The following is a 22,868-nucleotide window of genomic DNA, read 5'->3' as shown; positions in this document are numbered from 1 at the left end:
AGTTACTTTTTAAGTAATGTGATTGACTTTTTAGATACATAATATTACTTATTAATTCCTCGTTGTTACTTGTGAAGTCTAGTATATCATTATAGGTCTTGTTCAATTTAAATAAAGAAGTATATTTTAATCAATTTACTTTATAATTCAATTTCAATTAGACCAAATTTAAATTGTTCTAGACCTAATTTTCAAATAAGTCACATCGGCAATCTTTTAATAAAATTCTCTCGTTTGAAAATTAACTCTTGAACAAGCAATTCGGATTGACTGAGGCAAAGGATTGTATGATCAATAATAAAACATTTTAAATTCTGCCATTCACAAGAAAGTCAAAACTTTCTGCTCATTAATCATCATAGACATATAGCCACACGCCATCAACACAAAATACGCAAGGAATTCACAAAGACAACTAAATAAATGATTAATTTCCGAACAACAAAAGTAAAGCTATTATCTTTAAAAGAGAAAAGAAAATTTAAAATAAAAAAAATAAACGGCCACGGCAAAACGGAGAACAGGGATGCAATGAGAGCCCACACAACGCGACTAACGTCATTGAATTGACCTCAACCTAACAAAGCCAACATTTTGTTTTTATTTACCATCATTTTACATTTTATTCGTCAATTTTTTCAAATGCTGTGGGCCTCAAAATAGCCGACCAATGATAAATTAATCAATCTTAATTAATTTGTTTTGAGCAAAACAACCTTAATTAATTTAAAATCTTAATTGTACACCCCGAAGGCCACAACAAATTGTTTTTTTTTTTTAAATTCAGGCAATGAATATCCCACATAGGTGTCAAAAATAGTATTAGGAGCTAATAACCCTCAATATGCGGTTGTACCAAGCCTATGATGTTTTTGCATTATTAATTAATAATAAATCATTGGTAACTGACGAAAAAGGTCATACCAACCAGTTCCACGGTGCCACGTGGACAACAATCGGGCACGACAGGTGGAGAATGAATGAAAAGGAGGAGCAAGAGTGAATAATCCTGGTGAATGAAGCTTTTTTGAATGTTGAAAATGGAGATTACTGATTAGACGATTTTTTTATTTAAAAAAAGGGAAAAAAACAAAAAAAAAACAAAGGGGAAGTGGTGGTGGAGCCCAAAATGGGAAAACTACAAAAATGGACACCTCATTGGTCCCTGTCTTGGCACCCAAATCTCCCGCCAAAAGTGGCATCTTGATTTAAAGTACCCAAACACCCCTCAGCGTCCCTCTCCTCTTCATGGACCTATCAAATCCATATCCTAAAGAAATATATAAATGATGGGGGATTAAAAGAAATATTTATTAAGTCTTTTTCAATCACATCATCCGCAGCAAATTCTAAAGAAATGAAATAAAAAGATTAAAAGAATCAAAGAAAATTTCAACACAGCGAATGAGAGTGAAAACATGACGTATGAAGGACTTGTGAATGGCTAGATATATAATTTTTTATTTTTGAGAAATGAATTCCCCTTTTTACTCAAAAAGGCATCGTAAATCAATTTTTTAAGAGACCGTAATTTAAAAGTTTTTTTTTAAAATTTTGTTTCTTTTTAATGTATAATTATATTGAAATATGTGGTTAATATTAAAGGAATAAAAATAAAATTACATGGAATTCAATAAAATGTGTGTAAAATTTCCTTAAAAATATTTCATGAAAGATCCGGCAAGAGCTACTATCCATAATTTATAAATAATCCAGTTTTTTAGCTTTAATATTTTATGTTGATAATTTTTTATAATGATGCAAAATAAATGACAACTATATATAGTGGTTTTTTTTAAAAAAATTTGACTAGATTGCAGGCCTGAATTAAAAAGAAGCAAATATTTATGAATAGTATGGTTTTTTTATATTTTATATTATATATATTATTTAATATTTTTTAAATGTATCATGCCCGATAATTTTCGTAAATGTAAACAATTTGAAATTGTTGGGAATGACCATATGAAAGAGAAATGACTAAGACATCCGCATACTCTTGCTTGGTCTTATTTTAAGGGCGAGGTCAGGCCGCTTCGTGGCCCAAAACAAAAGATGAGGAGATTTTTTCTAAACCTAGGGTTTTGATGACATAATGAATATTTCATTCTAACTTTTCCATTCTAATCTTCTCAACTCATGCATGTATTTCTTAAGCTAATACAATATGAGGCATGAAGTGCAAAGTGAAAAACAATCGAGAAATGATTGGTTTAACTAGATGAAAAAATTAAATTAATTTATTCTAAAATCTCAAGTATGAATTCAGTAATATATAATTACATTAAATAAATATGATAAAGACATATTTGTAGTAGATGACGATATATGGAAAAGAAAAAAAATGAGAAACAAAAGGCTAGGTTTCTTTTTGTCGTGTGAGGGTATCCCCATTATATAAAGGAGAGAACTTTTGTGAGAGGGAATCTGAAGGGGAAGGCCCAACAAGATAGAAAAGGAAGAAGATGATGGTTTTAAAAAGAGCAAGTGATGAGAATTAGTATGGTAACCTCCTAGCTAGCTTCGTCCAGTCGTCCACTACAATAACAGAGTCGGTGATGTTTTGTCCCACAAGCAGCATTTATCAAAGACAGTAAATAAACAAGAGACCACACGCACAAAAGAAGAAATCAAAGAAACAATAAAGCTTCCATCTCTCTCTCTCGTTTTCAAAGTTTTTCAAAAAACGTAACACAACGTGAATACGCATGAGCATAATATATACGTATGACAGCAAGCATGGTTAGTTTTCAAAAAGGTGAAACCTTTGCCTCCTTCTCTCCTTCCATCATGCCATGAATTTGTCAGTTTTCGGCTATTGATTGATCTCCCACTTCGTGCCTTGTTTCTTTCTTACTTGTCCATTCCTCTCTCACTCCTCTTATTACCTACAAAACCCTAACAGCTAGTGCCTATTATCGCCCCTCCTTCCTCTTCTTCCTTTTGATTTTCAAATCAAATTTATATGCATGTTGCGTGTCATTGATCGACTTAAAGAGATCACACCAAACCCGTAAAAGTAATTTACTTGAAACGCGTTAACACTCATCTTAATCTTTGACAAATCTCACGCCTGAGATTAATAGGACCCATTTACAGACTATTAATTATTGTCTATATTTGAATAAGAATATATATATATATAGTACCCCCCCCCCACACACACACACAAAATCTACAAGTCGTCCCGTGTGCATGTGTACAATAGAATAAATTCAAAACGTTCAATGATGGGGCCAAAAATGGCGTCACAGTGGGGTTTTTGAATAGATATATATGGCCCTAGCAATTCTGGTTTTTGTACTGGTCACAGCTAGATTTTGTTCATAAAATATATGGCACATTCACGGGAGAGCAAAATGTTGGGTCCTTGTGGATTGGCATTAGTGCGACCATGAAGCTCCTACCTAATATTGTTTTGTGAGTTTCATGATAGTGATGGCCATGCCATGAACAGGCAAAGTTAGGGGAAATTAATTGCATTCAAGGAAGGGGCCCTTTGAAAATAGACTGGTTAACATTACAACACTTTTAAATGCCATACATGGCCAGTTATGTGTGGACTTTACAGGAAATTTCTTGACGGGTCTATTTGAATTAGCATTTTCCTAGCTGCCTAGCTAATTCAAAGCAATATATATGTTCTATTAGGCATAATTTCATCAATGGCCTTTTCTTCCTTATGCAAAGGGTTCCCCAGGACCAGGACCCATTAATGATGCTCATTTGATCCATATGTTTACATATTCCTTTGCTTCCATGCTTATCTACTACATGACTATTGAAACCCCTTTTTGATTATGCATTGAAAAAGATTAATTACTTACTAACAGTTGAAAAGTAGTATCTCTGTTGGTAGGATAGTTACAACTCAAAATCAAATCAGTCTCATACCAATCAATGAATATAAGTAATACCCTGCAAGGGTTAACTGATATATATATATATATATAGAAGCGAAAATGTAATGCAAGAGCAGATGTGTAAAAGAATAATATTTAAGATGCTTATACAAATTAATGCAGACATTCACATGATCATAGAGTACGTGCAATACCAGAAAAGTAGCAGACATAAGCAACTGTAGAAGCAGGCAAGCCTGGAGACTGATTAAGTTGGTAATATCATCTCACAAGGTACAGAGTTATGAGTGGTGTGTGGTTGAAGGTGAAAATTTTAAAATCTGAAATCAAAATTAAAATGCAAATCAATTATGACAGTATAAAAGATCATTAATGGAGGATGGAGAGAGCTTGGTGGAGAGGCCCAAGTTCCCAAAGAGATTGATGTTTGATGAGAAAGAGTGGGGCTTGTGCATCTTCTTTTCATAACACTTTCATCATGTCAAGCCTGAAACTGCCACCCAATCATCTGTCCCACGTCTCTCTTTTGCGCAAAATTAGGGCAATGAAACAAAACAAAAAATTCTTGAGAAAAAGACACAACCTTACTACGTGGGGCTTCTCTCTCTTTCTCTCTCTCTCTAATCTTAACAAAAAGAAAAATGTAACAAGAAATGATTAACTGCTAAATATTCAATGAGCTTATCATAACTTGATTGCCATCCACTTATTTGGTCTAATCTCTCGATTTGCCTATGTAGCTTCACTTTACCACAACTTTGTATCAGGACCCTTAGTTCTTATTCACAATCCGATCACTTTCTTTTATATCTGGAAATGGATTTGCTTCATCTAAAGTGAGATTTTGATTGTTGTTATTTTACTTACTAGGATCTGCAGAGTGGTGACCCTCTCATCAAATTTTTGTCCCAAGTCATCGTTTGCTTTCAATATTGCCTGACCTCTGTGTGTGTTTAGTACAGAAAATATGAAGTGAATTTCATCTTTTAACTAATTATCTAGCACACGGAAGAATGCAATATCATCTATTGATGCTAATAAAGTTTGCTTTTCCTTGATCTTGCTTGTGTTCATTGTGTCCAAATTCATGTCCTCAATTCTTCTTTAGACCTTTTACACATGTGGAAAAAGATATATTTTCATAATAATAAGATCTCTACATTCTTCACACAAATGGGTAAGCAATCATTCCCCTTTCTTTAATTTTCTGAGCATAAGACAAAGCATAAAGCATGTGGGAAAAAAGGAGGAAAACATGCTTATAAATAAAGTAGCAAAGCCAATGAGAGAAACATAAAAAATAAATAAATTAAAATGGAATAAATGGAAAGTTTCAAAACTACTTTGTTTATTGATCTGTGGGTGCATGAATTAATATATATAATCAAGGCATTTAAGCCTCAAACCATGTTACCCAATTTTTACTTTTTCTTACAGAAGAGAAACTAAGAAAAAGAAAAATGCATTGCCAAGGACAGCAACTTTAGCTGGTGAACTACCTTTTAGTGTGTGAACTGTGTTTAAATTTTAGCCCAAGTACATATTAATTTCTCTTTATGTTTGTGCTTTGTCTTTTGACATTCAATTGATCATACGCTATTCAGCCTACAATACTTTTTTCATTCCAAAGGACGCTATTAAGATTTGTTTAGGCCTCCTTTCATCATGCCCTTTTAGTTAAATCTTTGGATTTACAAAGAAAGTGGACAAGAAGCTCCAAAAAGAAGGCTGGAAAAAGACAGCATTTTACCCTACATATAAAGTTGTATTTTATTACAAAATATTCTCAACAACCTCATCAAACAGCACAAACACAACCTCTTTTTTCCTTTTATTTTTTTCACAAGCAATTTTAATAGCACTTTTCATCTTATGTGGACATGATATGTTTATAATTTCATTTAATGTTCATAATTCTTGAGTGTCTAATTTCATATATAAAATGAGAAACAGATCCACTTAATCTGGCCAAAAGAAATTGATGGGTGAATCTGCAGAAAAGGAAAAGAGGGTATAATCAATTTTAATTCTTTTGTTATTTTTTGAAAGAGTTAGATAAGAGTGAGTGTGAAGTCCACTAATCTAAAGAGTTTTCCAGCATGACATGAGGCATGAAACAAAAGAAAAATTAGCAGCTAATACAAACACAAAGCATGTTTGTCCCTACCAAAACCCTCTTTTTCTTTGTTTCCATTTTAAAAATCGAAGATCAAAAGAAGAAAAAGAAGATATTCTTTGGTTGATCCCATACGAAAGATAACCAGGAGAAGCAAGGGCCCCACGTGTGGAACAGAAATTGAAGCCCAATTCTATTATATAATATATCTATTTTTAGCTTTATGTTAATGTTGGGGTTCATCGACTTGGGATTCCTACATCCTTGTGGGAACCACGTCCTATTCCTTCTGATACTAAAGAGCCACCTTTTCAAGGCTCTGTGGGCTTGTTTTTCACTTCACTCACTTTCTCTCCCTATCTTTTCTACTATACCACGCTCTTAGAAAAGAAAAAGTTTTTTTGGGAATCCTATGCCTCCCTCCTTCCTTATATCCCCCTAGTTCAGCTCTTTTTGCTGTGACCCTTTTCAGATAACAAGATTCCCATGTTACTATTGCTCTCAAGAACTCTCTGCTTCAAATTATGTTGCTATTTTTGTGTTGCAGAGAAATACAGAAGCTTCTCTGCAGAAAACCAGTATTGCAATGGTAAAGTTATCATAACACTGTGCCTTTCTACATATTGTGATTCCCAGACATATTATGGAATTTGGAAACTGATCAGAATCAGACTGCCTTTCCAATTCAAATTCCAATAGTGTCTTAGTGGTCCTGATAGTATCAGCTTAAGCTACCTATGCTGATAAATTTGAATTCAAAAACTTCAATTTTATTTGACTTGCAGCCACAAGGACGCTGCCATAACATTAAGGAAATCCATTGGCAGTTAAGAGAACATGTTATGTCATATCCCTGTCAATTTCAGAGTCTGAAAAACATAATTAGCAAGAAAGTCACATATAATAAATAAGTGGGGTCCGTTAAGTTGAAGTGTTGAGCGTTGAGAATTCCAGTCTCCATGAGAAAGTGACATAGATCCACTGCCTCTGATTCCAAATGGTATGGACTACGGGTATCTTTTGGCCAAAAAAAAAAGTAAAAGTATCTTAATGGGCATGAAGTAGCAAGCCGCTAAATATAGGAGCTATTTAAGACTCGAGGAATAACCAAACCAATTTTCATAGAGCCAGATGATGTTGTAATAAGGTGGTGATGAAGAAGTTAGACCGTGGACTGATCAAAATAATATGAATTATAAGAACAGAATACTGTTTCATTAATGCTGAATGAATTAGTGTATGAAATTGATTTTGACACCAACTTTAGAGGTAGGTGCTTGCCAAATATTAGGTAGGGAGAATAGGGGCCTCATGATAGACCTGCAAAGCAAGTGGCAAAGATGAACTGAGGATGAATCACATTCTATCATGATCCAAATGGGCCTATCTCTTTATCCTCTTTCAATAAAGATGAGGCTTATAGCAGGTAATGCTCTCTGCTTCTACCATGACTTGACACCACCTCTTCTTTCTATCTCATTGCCCCTGCTACCCACACTTCTGCATATTCTTGCTTTTGAAGCACTATATGTGTATATTTTATATATAGAAAAAACTTGAAACAAAAGAGTTCTTGAAGATGGTCAAAAGTCTCAATGAAGCAGAAACCCCAGTTTTCATGTAGCTTTTGTGACTAGAGGTTGGTCCCTTTGGCCGCTTTTCTTTTGCACTGCCCGAGTGTTTCAGTATGATATTGATAACTATTGAAGAAGAAAGTATGGGGATGACTGAATGTGGGACTTTGCTCTATTTCTCGGTCCAAAAAATTGTGGCATAACATATCATTTCTTATGGCAGTGACCTATTGACCATCATAGCTTAAGGGTCCTGTAAGCAACAATTGTTGAATTTCAAACAGTTTCTGTGAAAGTGACCAAGAGAATTGGCAGATTGGTGACCTGAATTGAAAGTTTTGAAATCAGAACTGCAATATCTTCTAGCTTAAGATTATGGCAAAATGTTGCCTGAAAACAGTTGTGATCAAAGAAAAGACAAATTCATGAAGGTGAAGTGAACTAGCGGCTTGCTTAGTCTTAAGCAGTTCTGAAGGCATAGAGAAATTTCCAGGAAGGTGTCCCAAGCAGAAAGGCACCAGTAAATTTTGTCTTTTCTTGTCAGCCCTACCTAATTTTGCAGTACAAAGAGCAAGGTGTAAGTCCTTTAGTGGATGTTCATAATAGGGAATCAGAGAATGAAGGAAAAGAAAGCTGCAGACGCTGCATGCAATCTCAAGCAAGAGAGAATCAAAGTGACAGTGTAGGAGGAGAGATAAAGGGAAAGAGTATTAGCTGTATATAATGATTGATCCCTTTTAAAAGAGCCCTTTCGCAATATTATGTCAGAACTTGGCTGAATAGAGTGGTCATTGTAAGAATATAATTGAAATCTGTAAGTGGGTTTGATTGATGTTTGTAAAGCTTTTTATTTTATTTATTTTATTTTTTTAGCCTTCCTTTTTTATCTGAATTCATGTCCTCCAAATACGTAGTCGATTCCCTCTCCAACACCTACTGGGACCTTAAAAAAAAAAAAAAAAGGACAGGACAGAATTTCTAGGATCATATATATTGGCAAACTTTTAACTTTTACAGAGCAAACTTACTGATTAGAGTTGAATTGGAAAAGTCTTATTGTGATTCTGAAATTCCATAATAAAACCAATATAGCATTAAGTCAAAAGTCTAGGAAGAAATATTTAATGCACAACAGAAAAATCTGAACAGAACAGATAATATACAAATGAGATTGACTTTCAAGATCAATTATTGAAGAGTAGAGTTTCCCACAAGTATCTAAACCACATTAAACAAGTTCAAATAGGTTAAAAAAAAGCACTTGGAACAGTAATTATCATGTCTTTAGGCTTTTTTTTTTATAGCAGAAAATTAAGACCAATATATATGTGTACTGATGAAGATTGAAAAAAGAAAGTGGGATGGGGATGTGACAAAATTACAAAACTTTAATCTGAAAATGAAGCTGGGAGGTGAAGTCAATGTCATGGATGAAATGGTGCTTCAGAAAAAAGATGAGAGGGCATTTAAAACTTAATGCTACCCTACACACTGAAAAATGGGAACAACCGTAGTAAATGGCACCGACGATACTGATAAAGTCAAATCTTTAAAATATTCAAATGTCCATCAAGCATCAGACTATTTAGGAACCGTGTATTTGTGTGACATTCAGTTGTCCTCTCCCTTACGCAAGTGTAGGAAAATTAGAAAATAATAACGTTTGCGTCATCACCCATGTCATGCCATGGTTACTAGTTACGACCCTCAAGCCTATTCTCCTGTTGTGTGTGTATGTGTTTGTTAAGTTATAATTATTGGTAATTTGCTCTAGTTTTTTTTTTTTTGACAGACAGTCAGTTCTGATTCGGTATCAAGGATATGTGGAAGTTGCAGATAGCAATTTTATCAGCCAAAATTTGTGTTTTTAATAGTATTTGGTAATTATTTTTGGGCTGAAAATGGATGAGAATTATAGGTATAGAGAGGTCGTCGTCCTCCTCTTCTTTTGCATGAATATATGAATTAATTTCAGAGACCGAACCCAACCCAATGAAATAATGGGCTTGTAAGAAATGTACAGAAACCCAATATTGAATACCAGCACACCCAAACTCAAATGAGAGAAATTGTGGAGCCCAAGTGGTGTGCATGTCAATGTCAGTCAAACTTTCCATGATTTAGAAAGTACCTTCACCAGATGATTTTTTGTCCTCTTAAATATATTGAAGCTGAACTAGAAGGTATTAAAGTAGGGTTACAGTTATGTCAAGATCACCATATTGAGAAGGTAAAGGTCCACACTGATTCTTTAAAAGGCCTGCACTTAATTATGAAGGAATGCAATCCATCTCACCCCCTCATGCAGAAGGCACACCAAATACAAAGTCTTCTTTGTCACTTGAAAGAAGTGAAATTGATCTTTTCTGGACGAACTTCCATTTGTTATGCTAATCGATTGGCTAAGAATGTGCACACGGTTGAGAAAGGATGAAACATCTTGTTTCATGTTTCGACTTTTTTGTCAACGACTTATGGACAGGGACAAGAGCTTATGCTCTAGCCATTAGGTTCTGTCTTTATTTTGTTCTCAAACTCCGGCTTGTCATGTGTATTTAAAAATATATTAATAATTAATTATTTAATGCTACACTAAAGATATGCACTACTCAATTTTAAGCTTTTTGATTCTTTTTTTGACCGAAACTTCTGTATTCAGTTATTATACCTCTTCTTTTAAATTTAACGGCAATTACTTACATTAATAATCATATTTAAAAAATAAACATGCTATATTACTAATTTTGCTAGTAAATTTTATTTAATTATTTAACTTATTACTTTTTCATTTATATTGTAATTTATGTTATTTAAGTTAATTTATTTAATTAAAAATATTTTTATTTCGAGACTAAAATTAAAATTAAAAATTGTTACAATATTCATATTATTTATTAAAGTATATTCAATAATTAATGAATTGAAACAACAAATGCAACTTAAGAAAGCCATAAAAGGCACGTTCCTTTTGGTAATTAAAATATTTTTCTTAAAATGCCCCTTATAAAAACGATCACATTAATTGAAATTGGAAAAAAGATGGCATTTAATCAAGGGCAAAACAAGAAAGAATAAACAAATTTTTGCACATCAACTAAATTTCAATCCACGTGCGTATATATATATATATATATATATATCATACTACCCCACCCCCACAAACATGCAAACAATCAATGACAGTGGTGAGAATCAATGCAAACATATATATATATATATATATATCTCATACTACCGAGTATGTCGCCGACGGAGAAGAACTTGCTTGCAGCCCAAGTCTGGTAATCGACCCCGGGACCCCATCCTTTGTCGTCTCCGACAACGTACACCTTTGCCATGGCCATGCTTGGAAACAGCATGCCGCTCAGCACCACCGTCAGGGTCACGCCGGAAACAATCGTCCCGGCCGTCTTCATTTTTGTGGTTGAGGATCGATGCAGTGAGATTATAATGATTGTGGACGTATTTATACACTGTGATTTTGAACAAGACCTTGTTGTATCTGTTCGCATGTTTATGTCCATGACGATAAATAGTGATGGCTAAGGACGGCCATCCTGAGAACACCAAAGCTCGCTTAGTCTTCCTCGCCTTACAACTTCTATGCACCAAATTATACATATTCCAAAAACTCGTATATTTGCTTCTCAAATGGAATAATAGATCACAAAAAAAAAATAGAAATAATTATATCCACGTAACAAATAAAAAAATTAAGGTTAAACTATACATTTAATTCTTTAACTTTACACAACATTTCATTTTAATCCTTTAATTTGTAAAGTATCTTTTTAGTCTTTTAATCTTAATATTATTAGTTTTGTCCTAATAAATTTTTACATTAAACTTTTAAATATTGATAAAATATTCTCAAATATTGACATGTTAAATTTAATTTTTTTAAAATAATGATGATTGACACAAAACAAATAATCATTTAAAACTAACAATGTATAAGTTAAAGGACTAAAAAAATACTTGAAAAAAGTTAAGCTTACCATTGAAAAAAGCTTCCTTGCTCTCTCCTACATTCAACTCCAATACCTTCACATAGATGTTATTGATGATGAAATTAAGAATGTTGCTTTCAACATTGGTGCCTTTAAAGCCCAAGACCTGATGGCATCAATGTGGGATTCATTCATTCTTACTTGAAAGATCTAAAGCACAGCATCATAAAACTCACCAAAAGAGTTTTTAGAGATCTCGATTCTATTAGAGAGAATAATGACACATTCATTACCTTAATCCCTAAGGTTGATCAGCCGACTTGTATGAAAGATTTTCAACCAATATCTCTTTGTAATATAAACTATAAAATTATCACCAAAATTATCTCTAATAGTCTTCGCGCTTGTTTGAATCATCTTATTAGCGATAATCAATGTAGCTTTATTTAAGGTAGGCAAGGCAATGATAGTATCATTGTTGCTCAAGCGATCATTCATTTTATGAGAAATAAAAAAAGGATTCATGGCTTTGAAGATTGACCTAGAAAAGGCCTTTGATAGACTATCTTGGACCTTCATTGATGATACTCTCAATTTTATTGGGATAAATAGTCATCTTAGGAAATTAATTAATGTCACCATCTCTACTACAAGGATGAAAATACTCTGAAACGGAGAACCATCTGAGGAATTCAAACCTTTCAGAGGCATACATTAGGGAGATTCATTTTCTCCTTATCTTTTTGTTCTTTATATTGAACGTTTAAGCTTTTGCATTCTCACTAGTATTGATAATAACGAATGGAAGCCAATTGGACTGATTCTTGATGGGCCTTCCACTTATTCTTTGTTGATGATTTGTTACTTTTTACAGAATTATCTCTATCTCAAGTAATGACTATTTAATAATGCTTTTTAGATTTTTATAGCACCTCCGGACAAAGAATTAATACTGATAAATCCACACTTTTCTATTCAAGGAATGTTAATATCAACTGAGCTTCACAAATTAGTGAGGAGTTAGGAATTTCACTCACAGGAAATATTAGGAAATACCTCAAAATTCTACTAGTACATGAAAAAACTTCTAAGCTTACCTTAGCTCCTCTTTTTGATAAGACAAATTCGTGCTTTGCTAACTGGATAAGTTGCTATCTAAATATTTTAGGAAAAGTTGTTCTCATTAAGTCTATCCTTTCTGCTTTGCTTTGCCATACCATGCAAATTATGCTCCTTCTTGATAACGTCTTGGTTGAGTTGGATAAAACATCTAGAAACTTTCTTTAAGACTTTTCGGACAAGAAAAAAAAATCATCTTCTCTCCTGAGACTACATTATTTCAAATAAAAAAGATGGAGGTCTTGGCATAAAGAAGATCAAGAATCAAATTATTGCCTTCATCATGAAACTTTTCTAGGCCTTATCACTAAACCTAATTGCCTCTGGGTGCGGGTCCTTCGTGACAAATACAAATGTAATAAACCCATTATTCCTACGGTTATTAAACCTACCTCTTGTTCTTTCACCAGAAGCAGTATATTCAAAGTTTAAGATAAGTTGACTTAGCAGATTGGTTGGAAAGTGGGTAAAGGTGATCAGATATCATTTTGGTATGATAAATAGTTCTCCTTTTTTAATCCTCTTGTCAAATATGCTCTTCATAATGCCCACTATATTCTTCACGCTAGAGTCTTGGACTTTAGCCATGCCACGAGAGGTTGGAATTTCAATCTTTTAAAATGCTACCTTCACCCTGATATCATTAGATAGATTGCACTTGTTCGACCTCTAAACCAATAGGGTGATGAAGATGTTCTTATTTAGAGAGCTTCCTCTGATGGTAACTTATCTGTTAAGTCTACCTATAAAGCTCTGGAGATTTAAAAAAATCAAAATTGCTCTAACATCTGATCCAAAATTTGGAAGTGGCCTACTTATGAGAAAAATAAATATTTCTTTTAGAAGGCTACTTGGGATTGTCTCCAAACTAACTATAAGAATACTAACGAGAATACTACTCAGTAGCATACTTGCCTTATGGTTATAACTCTACTGACTCCTCTATTCATGTTTTGCATGATTACAAAGAAGCCTAAAAGGTATGAAAAAGATTAGTTAACCCTACAAAACTTAATACCTTTTTCTCATGCGATATGCTGGATTAGATAACTAGAACACTAGGAATGAAGCAAGCAGTTGGATTACAAGAAGAATCTCTTGTCGAAGACTTTTTGCCTAAACATGTTGTAATATATAGAAAGCTAGATGCAAGAAGTTTTACTTCAAAAATGATTTTCTGGATAACGACATTGCCTTTTCCAACATACAGCATATAATGAATGATAAAATTGCAATATAAGATCAACTAATTAAGCAAAAATGACAATAAATATGAAGCTAAATGAAGTCTTCCTAAACCTGATTGGGTTAGACTTGATGTTGATAGCTTTGTTAATATTCATGGTGTTGCTACATGTGGAGACATTATTAGAGATGACAAAGAAAATTGGATTAAAGGATTTTTTAAGAATCTTGGTTATTATTCAAGCACAACAGCTGAACTCTTGAGAATATATTAGAAGGTCTTAATCTTTTTTGGAATGATGATCTGGCCAAAATTAATGTATATTCTGACTCTTTGGAAGCTTTATCACTCATTAATAATAGCTACTATAATGGCCATCCACTCTCCGTAATCATTCAGAATATCAAAGATCTCACTATTAGGGACTAGAAGGTTACTTTTGACAATGTCTATATAAAAGCTAACAAATGTGTTAATTTGCTTGCCCACAAGTCATCCTACAAAAATTTTAATATTTCTATTTTTGACAACCCAACCCCTAACTGTATAAATCTCATAACTTGAGATATGACTATATTTTAGTCCTTTTTGCACTCCATGGCCTTATATTAAAAAAACAATGCGAGAAAGATGTGGCTAAATGATATTCCAACCCAAGCCCTATTGAGCCACCTATTTGACCCATTATTAGTGATGGGCTGGGCTTCAAAATAACATCCCAAAACATTAAACAGCCCAGCCCATTTGGCTTTTTATTTTCCTATTATGGGAATTAATTAATTTATGTTTTTTTTTCCAATGAATTCTATTAGCATCATAAAGTGAATGATAACTTATAAGGCATTTAATTTAATTTGATGTTTTATATTACATGGCATTTTGCCTTTTGCATGAATTCTATTAACATTAAAAAATATAATCCATTGTAATTTAATTTGATATTTTAATTTATATGGCACATTCAAAATTTTTCTTTTCAATATTTTTTTTTAATGACAGGCTAACAAGCCCGCCCTTTAGGCTTTTAACAAAATGAGTCAACCTGTATTTCCATTTCCAATACGTTTTTAGCTGTCCAGTGTGAGGAGAAGTATTGTATTAGACAAAATATGAATCAGAGTTTTATAAATACAAAATAGAAAATTTACTTATAACATAAGTCTCAAATAATAGACAAGTTCTTAAAGACCACGAAGTATTATATTACCACACTCTTCAAGCTCGTACGTGTAAATTCTTGTTATTTACAATTATACAGTGTTGCTAATAATTGACCTTATGAAAATCATCGCGAATTTATTACTGAATGGGTTTAAAGTTGAAACGGATAATGTTGTCTTTTTACATGCATGCCAAATTACAACTAAATCTTAAGGGACATATGATTATATTTTTACAAATTTCCAGGATTTATTTATAAATAAGTGTTTTTAGTTGGGAGTTATATATAATTTCCCAAAACAATTCATAAAATCCTCTTCAAAGGACTTGGAAAATCTCAAAACGCACAACTAGAAAATAAAAATGAGTTTCGTCAGCTCATCTGCAATCAGTTGAATCGAACAATGTACGTCTTTATTTTATATTTATAAAAAAGTATTTTATAACATAAATATTAAAAGATTGACAAATTTTTACATGGAACCAATACATCATGTCATGCATATTCCATTCAATAAAATTGCACCAATTCAATAAAAAAATTATGTGTTATTATTTTAATAACTTTATTTTTACAATAAAATACCTATTTAATCTTGTACATTTTTTTTATTATGATTAATGACAGAATTAATTTATATTTAATATCATTTGAATGTTATTTTTTATTAGATGTAGCATGTTATGGTGCATTCAAAAATTTATAAAAGATCTTGAAACTAAAACCTTTTGTTCACAACACTTAACCATGGTCCAGCTGGTGTAATTATTATTGTAATTTTCATAAAAAAAGGAATTTAAAAAATTTTATGTTTCTGATAATAAAATAATACTCTCAAATTATAAGATATTTTTGTGAGAAATTTGACATCCCAAAACATAAAACACTTTTTTTTTTTTAAAAAGGCTTTCTTCAAGCATAATCACATTCAATGATCCAATAAGAAATTTATTCGCAAACAATGATTTATAATAAGTCTTATTCAAGAAAACATAAATTCATATTTTTATTTTAATAACAATCAATTCTATATTAGTCTGTGTTTGCAAATAAGTTTTTTATTCAGTTCTTAATTGTGATTCTTTCTTTTATTAATAATGTTTTTTAAATATTGCTTTTCTTATCATATTCTCTTTCTTTAATATTCCTTCACAATATAATTAAAGTATTAAATGAAAAATATTTTTAAAATATTTATTTTTTGTTTTTTAAAAAATAAAGTTATAAAGTATACCATATCAGTATATAATTTTGTGTAAAAATATCTCAGTATCATATTGTATGTATATATATATATATATATATATATATGCTTCATGGAAGAACTCGAAACTCAAGGAATGGAATCCCCACATTTATTGGGCGAGACTCCAACCAGAATATTACTAAAATAGAAAAGCAATTGTTCATTTATTTGAAGAGATGAAGATGCTCTCAAACATAGATAGGCTGGAGGCAGAGTGATGAAGTCAATCAAGGAAGAGAGTATGAGGAAGGCTTCTTCCTGGGGACCCACCAGCTGGAAGGTAAAGCAGCCGGTGGCACAGAAAATGGAAGCCCGGCGGAGAACACGGTGATCACAAACTTCTGACCGCCCATGCAGTGATCGCCGATGAACCATTTCCTGCCAGCTGTTATGATTCATCATTTTTCATGAGGTTAAGGAGCTTTGGAATGTTCGAGAACCCTTCAGAAGACTCCCGGACAAGCTTAAGAGTGTTAGAGAGTGCAAGAACATTCTAAAGAAGTCTACACAACTCTAGCCTTAATATTTTAATATTTGTTACTAGATCTTTTCATGTAAATATTTAGATATTTGTTATAAATATCTAGGAAAGGATTCTAGAGAAGAGCTCTGGAACGTTCGAGAACCCTCCAGAAGACTCCCGGACAAACTAAAGAGTGTTAGAGAGTGCAAGAACATTCTAGAAAAGTCTACACAACTCTAGTCTCAATATTTTAATATTTGCTACTAGATCTTTCATGTAAATATTTAGATATTTGTTGTAAATATCTAGAAGAGTATTCTAAAGAATCATTTGTAACCGTAAGATCAATTCAATCTCCACCGTCCATTAAGGAGGTGGGAAAATACCTCACTTCTCCTCATTTGTAACACACAACCCTTGAGTTCTTAAAGCAATACTACTCTCACATTCTTCAAACTCTCTTCTAAGTATCCTTTGCCCTCAAGCTTTTTATTTCCTCAACTTAGCCAAACATCCTTCTTTTATATAAATTAGATTTATTTAATAATTTTCAGTAAAAATTATCTAAGTGCCCACAGGTCGAAAGACTTATCCCGTGACACAGCGCTTACCAGCATGACAACATCGTTTCCGCTCGACAATCCACCAAATGTCGGAATACTGCAGCTATGGAATGAAGGCCCGTCCACTTGGTACACATGATCCTTCCCCGCTGCGTACTTGAACACTTTTCAACAGCCCCGTCAACAACAGTCCAACTCATTTCACACTTCATGCATCAATTATTAAAATTCCAAAAAAAAAAAAATTATGACAGTTCGCCCATAAAAAAATTTAAAATATAAATTAACTTGAATAGTGCAAACATTTGAATTTTTTTGGAAATTTTTTTCAGAGACCTACTTAATTGTCTTTAATTCTTCCTTTTGAAATTTAACCATGATAAAAGGAAAAATCACTATTAAGTTCCACATGAATAATCTAAATGCAAAACTTTTTATAAAATCAAAAAATTATTTTACAGTCTTATGTTCTTTATTACTAAAACTGTTAATTAAAGTTAGATAATTATTAATTATTACTGTTTAGTTTTTTGTTCAACAACTCCATTAATAACTATACAATATTAATTGACAACCTTCATATGAAACTTTAGAGTAATTTTATTTAAAATTCTTTATATGATTTTTCCCAATTAAAACGATGAGCAGAGACACAAGACTTCACAAGCAGTGAGGCTCATTATATTTCAGAGCTTTCGTGCATAAATTATAAAAAAAGAAAAAAAAGAAAATGAGAATGGAGATATATAAATTAAATACCAAGTAAGTCGCCGACCGCGAAGTACTTATTGGCAGCCCAAGCCTGGTAGTCGACACCGGCACCCCATCCTTTGTCGTCTCCGACGATGTGTACCTTTGCCATGGCAATGCTCGGCAACAGGATGCTGCTCATCACCGCCACCGCCATGCCGGAAACAAAACCACCCTTCTTCATTTTTTTTTTTGTTTTTGATTGTGAGATTCCAATGAGAATTATTGATCGATGAGATTATCAGATGAATGATACGGTGACGTATTTATATAGTGGTTGGGTCATTTTGAAGACCACGACTGGTTCAGGACGGCTTGGAAAAACTACAGCTGACTTATGATAGTGTGTCGTCCTCGGTTTATAACTTCAAAGCAATTATATTCTTCATTCTCATCCATCATCAAATACTCCGAAATAGGATATATATATTTGCCTTCTCATGATACCATGAAATTAAATAAATAATTCGTTATGGTACGAGAGATTTTGTTGACCATCCATTACACTTGATTTGTTCTACTTCTTTGTCTTTTTTGTTTCTCACCACAAAAGTCTCCTCGACCATTTGCGCACACCAATGTTCATATCTCGCAGATGGCTTCGTCTTAGCAACCATTCATTAATAAAACAAAATTAAAATGTATAAAACTTTTTTGAATTTTGAGACAATTGTATATAATTTCTCTCACCTTTAAAAGTTTAAACTTAATCCTCCTAACTTTTAATTTTGTTTTTCAAAATTCTCTCTTGTTAATTATATTATTTTTTCACGAGGGTTAAAATAGCATTCAACTAAAAATGTCATTAAACAAAAATATTATATTATATAACTATTTATAATAAATTTTTTATATTTTTTAAATAATTGAGGCATTGATAATAATTAAAACAAATGTTATTATCACCATATAAAATTTTAAATATTTACTTTTATGTTATTTTTTTCTATTTTTTTGTTATCAATAGTGCATAGTTTTCTAGTATTAAAAGATAAATTAATCTAATATAGTAATATTTAAAATTATAAATATTTTAGCCATGTGTATTATATTAATCTAACATGAAAATATAAATAAAAATTTATTTTAAAGCAATAAAATCATGCAACATTGATAAAAAAACTAATATAAACATAAATATTTAAAATTTTATACAGTAATAATAAAATTTTTTTATCAATGCCTTGATTATCCAAAAAATATAAAAAATTTATTATAAATAGTTTTACAATAGCATATTTTTGTTTAATAATATTTTTTAGTTGAATGATATTTTAACCCTCATGGAAAAATAATACAATTAACAATTGGGGTTTTGAAAAATAAAATTAAAGATTATAAGGGTTATTTTTAAAATTTTAAAGGTGAAAAAAATTATATACAATTATCTTAAAGTTTAGAAAAGTTTTATATATTTTATCCATAAAACAATGTAAATGCTGATTACATATTGATTATTTTAATACAAGCCCAGACTTTAAACCTGGAAGGCCCAATAATTCATTACCAACGTTGTTTTCTTTCAAAATAACAACAAAGCCCAATGAAAAGCCCACTTTCCCTCCGCCACAGTCCATTTTGCAACTGGCCATCAAGGTAAATGTTCTTCAATCATGGTTTATTAAGTTATAATTACTTGGACTTGGTATAATATAATTCTTATAGTTTTAACTGATTGTTATAGTGATTAAGTTACACTAAGTTAAAGTTTAAAGACTAAGTTTAATTAAAAAACCAAATTATTAATTTTCCCAAAATTTTAAGAATTATAAGAGTGTAAGTAAACAATCCAGGAGATCTCCTTGTATCATCTACGTACCACGTACCACCTCGGTACAACAAGATGATGATTAATCAAAGGTTAAAAAAAATCAAGATTTAAAACATGTGAATATACATGGATTAGCTTCTTATATATATAGGAAACTAAGGGACCTGCCCAAAGACTTTTTTTAATCCAAAAGAAAATTACAGCGAACTTACAAAGCTGATTATTTATTTGGCGGGATCAGATGTGAAGCAGATCAGAAGTACGTAGGAAAAAAAATTATTTTACACTGGATAAAATCGGAATAGATGAGGATTCATTAATACATAAATAATTAAAAGCATTCACAAACAATAATGCGTAGGTATTGCGAATAATTAATGAACATGATATTTTAAAATTGCTCAGTCTTGAACAGAAAAGTGATCCTCCCGAAAGATATAATATTTGATATCTTTTATCTGAAACTAAAACACATTAACAATGTTACTCATGCAGGTTTTTGCGAGTCCTGCGTTCATGTATATCACTTACAGTATCATTAACCTCCAATTTACTCCATATAATTATTAACACTTTCTTCAAAACCTAGGAACAACCTATACAACCTTATCATCTATAAATCATTACTGATCAGGAATTTTTATTTAAATAACCGTTGACAGAATCCACATTGAACCTACATAGTTCTTTTTTATTTATTTATATGCACTAACACATGAACATTAGCATATTAAATAAAAAGAAAAAAGATACTTTCTATAAAATATACTATTAGTTAGTGAAGTATCTGAAAAGTATTACATGTTGACATTTCAAGAGCCACTCACATGGTATCCACACATTTTGTGGAAACACTACTATATATTTTGTGTATTCTATTTATATATATTCCCCGACATGCTGGGAATGGTCTTATTCTTCTGCAACTCTTACAATAATCTTAACTAACCCTATAATATAGGTTTAATTAGGGTTCACTACTATAGCCAGGAACCACCATGCACGTGGCCACCAGTTAATGGCTCTGTATATTCTGATTCCCCAATATGTTTTTTAACTATATTATTCCTAAAATTTTCAGACGTTTTCCCTTCTTTTCAAATAAAAAACCATGTTCACATGATCCCATGACTATAACAGCCCAGTTCTTTAAACATATAAATGGATATTTTGATGGCAATACTGATTTTCTCACATGCAACAAGAATGGATTCTTTGGCGTATATATATATATATATATATATTCAGAAGAAAGATGATAGATAGGGCTTCGGTGCTTTCTCAGGTTTATTTGAACATGATTCACTTATTATTTAGATCTGATCTTTGGTGTGTAAAAAAAAAAATTGTCAAGTTTTATGTTTCGAATATTTTAAAACTTAAACAAAAATCAAACCCAGTCATATCTGTCGTCACATATTGAGAGTTGATGTTAAGAAAAGTATCTTAATATATATATATATATATATATAACAAATTAGGGGCAATTAGATATTAAAATAATAAAGAACTCTTGAGTTCAGGCGAAGCAATCGCTTGCAAGCAAATTATATATGTTTTGTTTTGACCTTAGTGTTCAGGAATCTTCGTGAATAAAACAAATGCTAACCTCAATATCATCGTTGCAAAGTGTGTCAGATGTCAATATACTTGATTAGTCCCAATATTAATATACTTCTAACACAGTAACAGTACACGTTGTACTATAATATAAAGAAAACTGATATTAAACAGTCCTTTTTATGGTTTTGCATGTATTTACAAGCCTCTGATTGTCTTTCATTTTCTCAAAACATTCTACAACATGCATGCTTTTCCACTGATAATTACCTGTATAATTAAATCCTGGTGTGTTCTCTAAATAACACATCGTGATGATTATCATTAAAGAGATTGAGTTTTGATATTCAGATAGAGATCGTGCTTTTCGGAGGAGTAGTTTGGCTTTTTTTTTTGGGGGGGGGGGGTGGGGGATGTTTTAAATGCTCGACATATGGTAAATTTGCCAACCCAATATTAGAATAAAGCTCTTTTGTCTTAAGTAATTCTATTGAGATTATTCCAACAATTTAAAAGCCTCAATCCATTTCACTAGTCCAGGATCTCAAGTCTCATATATAGATCCCATATTCGTCTAACACTCTCAGAACTTTGTAGCTAGCATGCAAGTGAGCAGTAAGTGAGCTAGGAAATAGTTCAGGTCCCATACTAATGGGCAAAAAGATAATTAATTAAAGGTGTGATATGTGTGTCATGCTCTTCATGTAGTGGAGAGATCTGTAGACATCAATTTGTGACAGAAAACTTTAGAAAAAGTAAAGCAAAGCATGCTAGAAGGTGAAAAAATTGACTACGAGATGACAAGATCTATGAGTTGTGAGAGACAACCACTACGAACATGACATGATGGTCTGCCAACTTTCATAGCTCAGGACTCTCATGACGTTCACAAAACATAAAAAATCCGAATCTGAAAGTACCCAATAAGGTGTAAACGAACACAAGATTTAGTACTGAAGTTTACTAACCAGCTCAGCATTAATTATTTTGCATGCACACTCATTCACCTGAGCTCCGGATCATCAGTGAAAGCTTCCTATTTTCCACTGTTACTTTGCATGGATTCAGGTGAAACTGAGTAGAAGGGAGAGAAAAGTTATACATTCACAAAGAAATATGCAAGTTTTTCAAGGAATGATGTGAGAGGGGTGAAATGAAAAGGAGATGAAAAGTGAGTTTGTTGGATAGTAAAGAGTGGGGGACAGTGACATCACAAGAAGTACATTATAAAATTAACACTTGTAAAGAGGGGCCAGTATATAGCAGTACCGAGGACTATGCAAGGTAATGAGTGCCAAAAAGTGCGTACAATCAAACGTGTTTGATCAATTGATACCCCCACTCTCTCTCTCTCTCTCCTTCCTTTGTCATTTCATCAAAGAAAATCGACAATTATAATGTCCCATTCACGAGAATGACCATTTCCAACTCTCCTTGTTTTCTTCCACTCTTCCTTCCTCTTGTCTTCTTTCCCTCTTGGAATGTGTGCTTGATTCTCTTCCCTTCCTTTTATATATATGTGTGTAAAGATAAGCTTTGTTAAGT

The 22,868-nt window shown here is 32.2% G+C and overlaps 1 protein-coding gene across 1 annotated transcript; it reads right to left on the bottom strand.

The window, feature by feature from the left end:
- Nucleotides 1-16,303: 16,303 nt before the first annotated feature.
- LOC129310858 (blue copper protein 1a-like) lies at nucleotides 16,304-18,149 on the bottom strand. Its single transcript, XM_054952765.1, has 3 exons — nucleotides 18,002-18,149; nucleotides 17,291-17,406; nucleotides 16,304-16,594 (listed from the first exon to the last, which is right to left on the bottom strand). The coding sequence occupies exons 1-3, from the start codon at nucleotides 18,147-18,149 to the stop codon at nucleotides 16,304-16,306; spliced, it is 555 nt and encodes a 184-aa protein (XP_054808740.1).
- Nucleotides 18,150-22,868: the final 4,719 nt, after the last annotated feature.

Source organism: Prosopis cineraria, unplaced genomic scaffold (genome assembly GCF_029017545.1).
Source record: "Prosopis cineraria cultivar Desert tree isolate PC_DT_omini unplaced genomic scaffold, ASM2901754v1 PC5, whole genome shotgun sequence".
NCBI lineage: Eukaryota > Viridiplantae > Streptophyta > Magnoliopsida > Fabales > Fabaceae > Prosopis > Prosopis cineraria.
This window is presented reverse-complemented; position numbering and strand designations above follow the sequence as displayed.